The sequence below is a fragment of the Hydra vulgaris genome, chromosome 09 (genome assembly GCF_038396675.1).
Source record: "Hydra vulgaris chromosome 09, alternate assembly HydraT2T_AEP".
NCBI classification, from domain to species: domain Eukaryota; kingdom Metazoa; phylum Cnidaria; class Hydrozoa; order Anthoathecata; family Hydridae; genus Hydra; species Hydra vulgaris.
Window position 1 is genome coordinate 41,066,324 of NC_088928.1, and position 11,231 is coordinate 41,077,554.

Sequence of the window (11,231 nt, forward strand, 5' to 3'; positions counted from 1 at the left end):
CAAAGAACCAATAAAAACATTTGAAAAAAATTAATTTTTTTAAATACTTTTAAAAAAAGTATTTAATTTCAAACAAAAAAAAATTCTTTCCTTTTGAAAAAATGAGCAGAAAAGCTATTACCTATGAAGATCGTGTAAAAGTGGTGCATTTTCACCAGGAAGGTAAATCCGCTCGCGAAATTGGAAGAATAGTAAAGCGATCACATAGTTCGGTGCTAACAATCATCAAAAGATTCAAAGAGACGAAATCTTACGTTGATCGCCATCGTTCTGGAAGACCGCGTTTGACGACACCCAATGATGATCGCCTTTTAATCAGGTTGGCAAAGAAAAATCAAACCATGCCGTCGCATGAATTAAGAAGGGAATGGAAGCTTTCAAATGGACGTCAAGCCTCGGCATCACTTGTGCGTAGGAAACTATTAGCTAACAATGTATTATGGAAAAAAGCTTTTCTAAAACCGCGACTTACCAAACGACATATAAAAAAGCGAAAAGAATTTTGCCAAAGCGTCAAAGAATGGTCTAAACAAAAATGGAGGACAGTAATGTTCATTGATGAGATGAATATCGAGGTTGATAACCGAAAAAACCGAATTATGATTCGCAGGCAGTCTTCAGAAAAATATAATCACGATTGTATCGTTCAAAGAACAAAACAAGGTAGCGGGTCGGTTGGAATATGGTGCTGCATGACATATTATGGTCTCGGTATGTTTAAATTATTTGATGGTCGACTCAACTCTACTTATTATGTCGATATTTTAAACAACAACTTGTTACCGTCAATTGATGCACTTGAGCAAAGCGTTCCGTTCATTTTTCAGCAAGACAATGCACCATGTCACAGGGCTAAAATTGTCTCTGAATGGTTTGAAAGTAAAAATATTGAGCGTCTAACTTGGCCACCAAATAGCCCAGATCTAAATTGCATTGAAAATCTTTGGAGTTGGCTTGATAAAGAGATTGCCAAGAAAGCACCAAGGAGCCTTGAGGAGTTGCGCAATATTTTACCAGCAATACTTGGAAATGTTCCCAAACATATTTTAGAGAATTTAATAGACTCAATGCCAAATCGTATAAATGAGTGCTTAAAAATTCATGGTAGAATTACGCGGTATTAGGTGGTAAAAATTATCGTTTTTTATTCTGTGGTTCTTAACTTTTTCACAATTTTTTTAAAATAAAAATTACCTATAAAACTTTAAATACATTTTTTATATTTGTTTAAAAGTTTTTATCACTATTATTATTTTTTATTTTGTTTGTCTATTTTCTAAAATTTATTATTATTATTCTTTTTACCAGAAAAATATATTCGGTTAAAAAAAAATTTAAAAATAAAAATAAATTATGATTGGTTTTTTTTGTGGCTCTTAACTTTTTCACAATACTGTATATTTTAGAAAACTCATTTATTAAAAGTCTTTCAAATAATATTTTTTGAAAGAATTTTATTTGTTTTTTTTTAATATATAAACGCGTACACAAACGCGTACAAACCCGAAACGCGCTAAACTACCGTTAAACGCTTACTGTACGCGCCAGACGCGTACGTATGGTCCTTAACTTTAAACAACATTCTTCAGTGTTATACATCAAACTTTCGCGGCAAGGAGTTTAAAATATTGCAAAAAGTTACCAAAAAGCCATACAAGAATTAACAGTGTTTATTTTTTATACCGTGACTTTTTTTTTTTTTTTTTTTTTTTATTACAATCTGAATAAAACTCGTGTTACATGTTAAAATAAATCGTTAAAATATATTATATAAATACTAAAATATATATATACATATATATTTTAATATAAAGAACGCGGAGACTCGCAGAAGACTACTAGGTCTTGTCATCGAGAACCGCTAGAACGTTAAATACAATAAAATAAAGTTACAAGATAAAAACTCTTGACTTGTCAAAAATATAAATATCGTTAGTGGTCAAATATATTCAAAACTAAAATATAAAGCTATCTTTTGAAGCCATCAAAACAAAGCATTCAAAAATAAAGAAATATGTCATCAGTTTTAAAAATTATTTCTTTTAGTTTTTTTTTAAATACTGGATAACTCCATTCATGAGTAAAATCAAAATTTTTTAAGACTATTTTGTTCCACGGAAAAAATGATCCACGGAATGGAATGCAGGATTTGCCGATACTTGTTTTACATTTTGGTTGTCGTATAAAATTATTATTTCGGAGTATATATTTGTTTTTTTCTTTACATGAATATAAATCACTAAATGAAACTGGACATACATTAATTTTACATTTAAACATAAAACAAAGAACGTTGAAAATATTAACCTCATAAATATTAAGAATGTTCATGTTAAATAAAAGAGGCTTTGCATGAGTAAAACGATCTTTTAAATTTATAAGACGTGCTACATGCTTCTGTTGACAATGGAGAGGTTTTAACTTACTTTTGTGCGTACTCCCCCACGCAACATTGCCATAACTAATATGACAGTGTATCAAAGAGTAATATAACTTAATTAAAGTATGTCTCATTAAAATACTTCTTGATTTATAAAGAATTCCAATACTTTTGGATATTTTATGGCATAAGTTATCGATATGGTCATTCCACGAAAGATTTTCATCTATAATGATACCTAAAAAATTTGTGTACGTGATTCTTTTTATAGGAATGTTATCAAGAATAAGCACAGGCATTTTGCATGGTAGAATATGCTTTTTTGAAACTGGATGAAAGAGAATATATTTGGTTTTTTCAATGTTTAGCGAAAGTTTATTTGATTTGAACCAGTCTGAAATTTTTTTCAGTTCAATATTCATATCATGAAACAAATAATTGATGCTTTTGTTGGATAGAAAAAGATTGGTATCATCCGCAAACATTATTGTCATTAAGTTAGAGGCTCTATATAGATCATTTATATAAATAAGAAATAATAGTGGTCCAAGTATGGAACCCTGTGGAACTCCACAGGCTATTTCTAAAACATTTGAAGGGGTAGATTCATCAATGTAAACAAATTGTTTACGATTTTTTAAGTAGTTTTTTAATAATGTCAAGACTTCATCGGTGATACCATATTGTTTCAGTTTTTTTATGAGAATGATGTGATTGATGGTATCAAAGGCTTTAGATAAGTCTATAAAAACGCCTAAAGTAAACTGTGATTTTTCAAAGGAATTTGTAATTCAAAATTTCAAAGGAATTTGACTAAGTGTATCGATTTTTGAAGTGAGAATTAATAAATTATCTTAAAAAAAAAAAGATTGCTATGGGCGTTGCTAGGTAAACAAAGTCTACCCTAATCGTTCCTAAGATGAATTAGACCAATTTATGTACAAAAATTCGACAAATGTACTCTAATTATGTTCTACAATGATTGAAATAAAAGAAAATCACTTTTTATAAAATCTCAAAAAAAAAAAAGATTTAATACGTTTTGAATTGTGGTTGACCACCTTAAACACAGCAATTTTTCGTAAAGCATCTTTATTTGACATAAGTATAAACATCTCAAAGACCAAAAAATGCTTCATCACTTTCACTCCTTTTTAATTATATCAATTCACGTTTTGCGCGATGTTTATAAAACACTATATTAGTTTTTTTTATTTAAAAAAATTATTACTATTTATTTATTTTTTTGTACTTTTTTGATTAGGTATTTTTAATATTTTAATTTTGATTTTTCCCCTTAGCTACCGTTCAAAATGTTTATGATCTTATATGATCCCTTCAAGTGTTCAAGTGGTTCTTTAAACTCTTTTTCATCCTTCCAATTTTTAAAGCTTTAATGGCAGATGAGCTGGAAAAGTGTATGCATAATGAAGCACAAAATGTAAACAAGGCTTTGAATACCTTGAATATTGTCTTGTGTACTAAAATCTATATTTGTTGGAAGAGAATGAATAGAACTGGATATTTCACGAGTAAACGCATCACTAAAAAAGCTTATAACAATGTGAAAACGCAAAAGAAACCCATCAGAGCAAAGCAAAAGGGCTAGGGTGACAATTTAAAAGAAAAAGAAGCCAAAGAGGTTTTAACGCTACTGAAAATTATTAGAATTTAAAGATTTATTTGTTGAGATTTTTAATTTTTAAACTTTCTCTTGTATTCTTCTTCTTTTACGCATAAATTATTCAAAACATTAAAAACAAAAAATCAATTAGTTACTTCGACATTTCTCCGTTATTATAATAACTAATTAGTTATTTAGTTATTTCTTCTTTCTCATAATATTGATTTTAGGTTTTAGTAAAAAACGAAGTTTTAGTTTATAAGGGTTTTAGTAAAAAACGAGAGGTAGTCAAACATCATACGTACTCCCTGTAATTAACACCCCCTCCCCATGTCCACATTTGTACGTTTTAGGGTAGCCCCTTCCCCTATTCCCATAACTGCGTAAGTACTTTACGGAAGACTTCTATCGTTAATTTACTAATTGAATTGTTTAGTTTTTATTTTGTTTGTTTTTGTTATCTTTAAATAAAATCAACCCAAAAATATAAAGATTGTTAGTTCTTTTTAAAAATATTTTGTTTAAAATTAAATTTTAAATTTTTATTGGGTTTTTTAGTTCTTTTCCGAATATTATTTTATTATTAATATTATTGGGTTATAAAAGTAATTGGAAAGTTAAAAAAATAAAATTAAAATTTATTTCAAACGTTTCAAATCACTTTTCATTATTTTTTCCTGCACGCGTTTTATGAAATATTTATTTGTTTGTTTAGTTTCAGGATGTTTTAAAGCTAATATTGGAATTCTTTTTTGAATTCAGGGAGGAATTATAATTATATAAAACGTTAGTTTCTTAGAAGCTTTATCGGAACTTTTCAGAAATATTAGTAACGACGTCAAACTTATCTTTAATTTTTAAATTTACAGTTATTTAAAATAGAAAATCAAGTTTTGGTTACAACATATATATATATATATATATATATATATATATATATATATATATATATATATATATATATATATATATATATATATATATATATATATATATATATATATATATATATATATATATGCGTACACTCACGCAGAAGGAAGAAACTTAAATGATTAAAATTTTATGACTAAAAGAAAATTTAAAACAAAAAGATAAAATGATTTGTATTAAATTATTTTAAATTATTTAAGAACATAAACAATTCTTTGTTTACAATGTTCGAACATCCGGTGTTAAAACTACATATTAAATTATTCATCTTGTTTATTCCGTTTGTGACTATGTCTAAAGTGTTAATTTAATAAAAATTTTATCGTCTGAGTTTTTCTTAAAGCAGCGTATGATAATTTGATATTTGGCAAAATATATGGTAACATTAATAACGCAATATTCACAAGCTTAAAAAAATATTTGTTTCTGTTATTTGCTTCCTTGTTAGGTTTTCGCATTTACATAAGTAAATTACATTACATACGTTAATAATTATATCATAATTTACTTTTTAATCACATAAACAATATAGTTTTTATTTTATTTTGAAAATACTTTCTTATATTTGAAGACTACTTCAGTTTGACGGGTTTTTTGATTTTTTTAATTTCATTACGATTTTTGTATACTTAAAATGTTTATTTAAACTTTTGCGTTTAGTATAGTTCAGATTTTTGGATGCTTATTTGTTTGTGCTTCTGAAATAAAGTATTTAATGAGTGTTTAAAGTTTATTCAACATACAAAACGCGTAGCTGAAAAAAAAACTGTTTCAGAATAGCATTAAATCATTAAATTAGTAAAAAAAAAATTAAATCATTAAATTAGTAAAAATTAAAAAAAAAATACCAGTTAGGTACAAGTGTTTTGTATTCTTTTTAAAAAAGTATTATTAAACTAAAGAAATTAAAATCAATAAGAATAAAAATTAAAGAAAATGTTGCAGCATCGATTTATCATTTCTTAAAACGTTATCTTTTTATATTTTAAAAATATAAAACAAATGACTTTAAAAATATTGACCTAAATTTTAAGAACAATTATTGATAAGAATTGATGATAAGAACTTTTTAATAAATACTACAATCATTTATTTCAATTAAAAGATAACTACCTTATTTGTAAAAATCCTTAAATTAATTAGACCATACTAGATAATATTGATGACAATAAATAGGCTATAGTTTAGGGGTTGTTAATACGACCTTTTTGAAATATTCATGTAATTAAAATAAAAACAAATAAATTCTATTTTGTGTATATCTAATTAGTTTTGTAATTTATCTAATTCATAATATAGTGCTTCTCAATTTTTCTCTTTTTTTTTCTTTTTTTTTTTTTTGTGTGTGCAAGGTTTTCTTAAAAAACAAATGCTTATCACCGAACGAAATACCGTAATTTTATAAAAAGTCTAGTAAAATAAATTATTTTGTAAAATTAACTTTTTAAACAACTGGGAAGCATAAAGAATAAACAATTTTACTTTATTATTTTTCCTTGAATGAGATATTTTAAATATAACAATAATAAATTATTCATTTCAATTTTTATCAAGTTAACAAATTTAATTTTCTTTCATTTTTTACGGTGTATCTATAACTAAATACTACAAAGCTAATTATTCCATTTATATTTTTGGCCTTGTCACCAGGGGTACTTAGCAAAAACTTTTGTTTGAAATCCAGACTAAACGGAAGCATCAAAAACATAAACCAATAAAATTAACTTTAAAACTTCGCTTGTTTGTGATTTGTTTTGGCATTTTAAAAGAGCAGCTGAATTTGTGTTTAAGCGGTAGTTGTAACAATTAATTTAACTATATCGTTGTAATAGCGCATGCAAATGTTAACGTATTTTATCTTTCTTCAGATTTCTTTACAAAAAGTAACAACTAGAAAGTCAATGAATTGCTGGGTTTTTTTTACTGCAACTTAATAAGGTTTGCTTTGGGTGTTTCCAACTGATGATTTTTTTACGTGGCTAGTTGATTGCTTTGACTGTTCCAGTGGCATTTAAGATGAAAAGACAGTTACTATTCAATCTTTTTTATCTTTGCATGAGTTGGTATTGCTTTGCGAAAATTAAAAGAGCTGAAACAAATAAGTTTCAAATTAACAATAACTATGACGAAGAAAAAGACTTACAAAAAGTATGCTATATCATTATGTGGATTTACATTTTAAATTTTCAATTAAATATTGTTTCCATTTGAGATTTAAAATTTCGTATACAATAAATAGTTTTATTTGTGTGGTGTGACTTTTTTGAAATATTTTTATTTGATAAATCTTGCCTAAGATTTCTACCTTAATTGTTTTCTTTTTGAAACACTTCTATTTAACAGAGGTTACACACATTAAAGAAACTAAGCGAACAAGCGTCTAAGCGATTGGCAAACTTAAATGATTATTCAACATTTTATACAAGCTTTGTCAAAAACATATTAAGAGTTCGAGTTCCTGGGACAGTTGGACACCATGAAGTTAAAGAAGTAAAATTACTTCTTATTATTGATATTTTATAAATTTATTGAATAATAGAAACTTTTTATTGCTTTTTAAATACAATTTTTTTCTTTTTATTTGCTTTAGTTTATAAAGAATACTCTTACAAAATTTAAATGGGATGTTCAACTTGATGAATTCACTTCACCAACTCCTTTAGGAGACAAAAAGTTTACTAATATTTTAGCGACACTTAATCCTAAAGCAAAAAGAAAGTTGGCGTTTGCTGCACACTACGATTCAAAGCTTATGAAACCAGTTAATGGGAAGTACTTTTTGGGTGCTATTGATTCAGCTGTTCCATGTGCTATGCTACTTGATTTAGCAAACATTTTGACTAAAAGTTATAATAAGGATTTAAACAATAGCAAAGTAAGTCTTTATTATGTCATGAAAGTATACATCATCATACATCAGTAACATTTGATTTTTTTTATTCAGCATAATCACAGGCTCTGTTAAACTTAGTCTAGTTAGCAGAGTTTATGGGTCTGGGTCTAAATTGTTTTTTGTTAATATTTAACTGATTTAAAAGTAAAAACAGTTGAATACTAACAATACTGATTTTTAATGTTTTTTTAAAATGAAAGCTGTATACAAATTTAATAAATAACTAAGAAGATTTAATGCAGTGAACTTAAAATCTTATTGATTGTCTTGATAATAGAATTAAAATTTGTTCATAAAATTATTGTAATGAAAAAAATTAATTTTTTCTCAAAAAATTTATTATTAAAAATTAAAAAACGTTTTTTTTTTTTTTTTTATGAAAAAATTTAATTTAAAGTAAAATAAAAAGTAAAGTAAAAAATTTCTCTTCTATTTAAATAGTTTAAAATTATTTAATAATTTAAAATTGTAATAAACATTATTTCAAACTTGCTTTATATAGGTAAAATTTCTCTTAATTTTCAACTTCATAAAGAAATTTAAAAGTATTTACCTGATGATGTCTATCTATGGCTTTCATCTAGACATTGCAAAAATAGACTCACAGTAAAAAATAAAGAAAATGTTTGAGTAAAACTAGTTTTCAAACATTTTAAAAACAAGCTGTATGTTTTCATTAAAGAATCATTATCTCATTATTTTAAATCCTTTGTTGTATACAAATTTGTATGCTCTAGCTGTTATGCTATTTACATATGCTAGTTAGATTAGTGAAACCACCAGACATGGTGCAACAAGAGTTAAGAATTAAAGACAGAAATTATATTCATATGGAAAAACTCTCACTTAGCACCCAAGTAAAGAGCTACATCATAACAATAACAATATAGATGTACTCCATCATATCATCTATTGAATCACTTGCTTTATTTCTCATCTTTATAATATATGTAATTAACTTATTATTATTTATTTTTCTATTTGCATTTGATTATCATGTATCAATAGGAACATTTGTCAATAAAAAATGTAAAAATTTTAATTGTAGCTAAACAGCTTTTTATATATGAGCCAGCGAGAATCAGAATGATGTTTTAAACAATTAAATGTTTTCAACATTTTCTAAGTTTGAGATTTTTATAGTTTTATTAGTTTTACTGTAGAGAAATCTACAAATTAAAAAAAAAAAAACAGTTCCCAGTTTCTTTACATAAACCTACACTATGCACCAGTCTCAAATTTAATAGAACATTTCTTTTTAATTTTAGACTCTATTTTTTTGACTTACGCCATGCTGGTTCTCACCAGCTATAGATTTATAAGTCATTTTTTACCTGGTGATATCTATTGATAGAGACAAAATATGTTTTATAAAAGTTTTAAAAAGATTCTACTTTTTGTAAAAATTAAAAATATATATTTATATTTATATATATTATATACCTAATATAAAACAATAAAATCAAATTTAAATTATAATAAATAGGTACAAAATATTCAATTAAAGTTTGACCTATTTTAACTAATTAATAAATATTGACCTAAAATCAAAGTAATCTAAAGTTCTAATATTTATCTTTACTTTAAAATTAGCTCAGTGAGGTTTCACCAATGCTATTATTTTTGGATGGAGAGGAAGCTTTTGTTAAATGGGATAAAAGTGATTCTATATATGGTGCTCGAAACCTAGCTCAAAAGTTATCTACACAAGTTCGAATGAATTCTGATATTACAACCAAGTCAATCACAATGTTGGAATCTTTGGTATTTAAATTTTTTGTTTCAGTAGTTCACTTAGTGACGTCATTTTGCATCATTTTATATACTTTTATTTGATTGTTATTTCTAAAATGGTTAAAAATTCAAGTTTTCATAGATTTTATTTGTATTTTTTGCCAGTTGATTTAGCGTTTTCAGAATTTTTAAATTATTCATAGATTAAAGAAATTGTTATTATTTGTTGATAATTTTATTTAATATTTATTTTTTCATAATATTATAGGATGCATTTATATTATTGGACTTGCTTGGCGCAAAAGATCCGCATATATTTGATATGTATAATTCTACCTCTGCTTTATACAAAAATTTACAAGATATTGGTTTGTTTAATTTTATCATTATTTTCTATTTTTTTCTAAAATGAATAAATACTTTTGTAAATGGATAAAAAATTGAAAGCATATTGTTTGATATATGTTTCTTATTGTGAGTGTTATTTACATGTTTTTTAGAAGTTGTAAGTCTTTTTTTAATGTTTGCCGCATTTTTCAATTTTTGTTATTATGTTTTTCTAGAAAAACAGCTACATGAAAATAATGATATTAACAACGAAAGTCCTTATTTTGTTGGTTCTCCTCCTAGCTCCATATTTATTGAAGATGACCATGTTCCATTTTTAGAAAAAGGTTAATGTTAATTTTTATTTTATTTCTGGTCTATTGTTTTACTGTATCAGGGTGTTTAAGTGTTACCTGATATTTAAATTTTTTTACTGATTATATAAAAGGTTTTTTTTTAGGTGTGCCTATACTTCACATTATTCCAGTACCCTTTCCAAAAGAATGGCACACATTAGAAGACGATGCTGACGCACTAGATCCAAAGACAATAGAAAATCTATTAAAGATTTTCCGACAGTTTGCCCTTGAATATTTTCATTTTTCTCCGTGATCATTTTTTTCATTTTTGTTTTAATAGTAAAAAAAAAAAAAAATTTTTCTGTTAACAAACTATAAATTAAATTTTATTTAATTTAAATTTGTTGCGTAACATTTTAATTTTATTATTACTATTTCTTTTATATTTATATTTATATTATAGTTTTATAAAAGGCATTTAGATTTTTATTAATTCATTTTATTTAATCACTACTTTTCTTTGGTGTAACAATATTTACGAAAACACTATATATATTCGTCATAATTATGCAGCAATATCTCTCCCTCACAGCTATCCTTGATACCAAAGTTTTTATATGTAGTCTTTTTTATATATTGTCATAGTAGACTACTTTTGTTTATATGATACATAATTTTAAACCAAAACGATACTTATTTAAAGATAAAGTTTAATTGCTGTTGGTGTAACTTTTATTAATTTTTAAAGTTGAATGAGTTTTAGACGATCCAAACGTTAATAGTAAAAACATGAAGCAATAATCTTTAAAATTTGTTGTTAAAACTTTTTATACGCGTTTGTATTTATTTTATCTTTTTATTTTAAAACTTTTTATTTACATTAAAACTCATATATTGAAATGTATTTGAACGAATTTTTAAATGGCGCTTAGAAGTTAGAAACCGAATGTCAGTGGGAATCATTTTCACTGGTACAAATACCTTGTGTCCTTTTACACTCAATTAGCAATAAAAGTTGTATATTTTGTACTGCTACGCCCA

The 11,231-nt window shown here is 25.6% G+C and overlaps 1 protein-coding gene across 1 annotated transcript; it reads left to right on the forward strand.

The window, feature by feature from the left end:
- Positions 1-6,673: 6,673 nt before the first annotated feature.
- On the forward strand, positions 6,674-10,877 carry LOC100204051 (glutaminyl-peptide cyclotransferase). Its single transcript, XM_065805717.1, has 7 exons — positions 6,674-7,085; positions 7,281-7,427; positions 7,528-7,812; positions 9,424-9,594; positions 9,833-9,932; positions 10,128-10,238; positions 10,352-10,877. Exons 1-7 carry the CDS (start codon positions 6,954-6,956, stop codon positions 10,501-10,503), a joined length of 1,098 nt encoding a protein of 365 aa, XP_065661789.1. The 5' UTR covers positions 6,674-6,953; the 3' UTR covers positions 10,504-10,877.
- The last annotated feature ends 354 nt before the right edge of the window (positions 10,878-11,231 follow it).

Coding starts and splice junctions, on each gene's coding strand:
- LOC100204051 (XM_065805717.1), top strand. CDS start 6,954: ATGAAAAGACAGTTACTATTCAATCTTTTTTATCTTTGCATGAGTTGG. Junction 7,813..9,423: donor AGGATTTAAACAATAGCAAA/GTAAGTCTTTAT, acceptor CTTTAAAATTAG/CTCAGTGAGGTTTCACCAAT. Junction 10,239..10,351: donor TGTTCCATTTTTAGAAAAAG/GTTAATGTTAAT, acceptor GTTTTTTTTTAG/GTGTGCCTATACTTCACATT.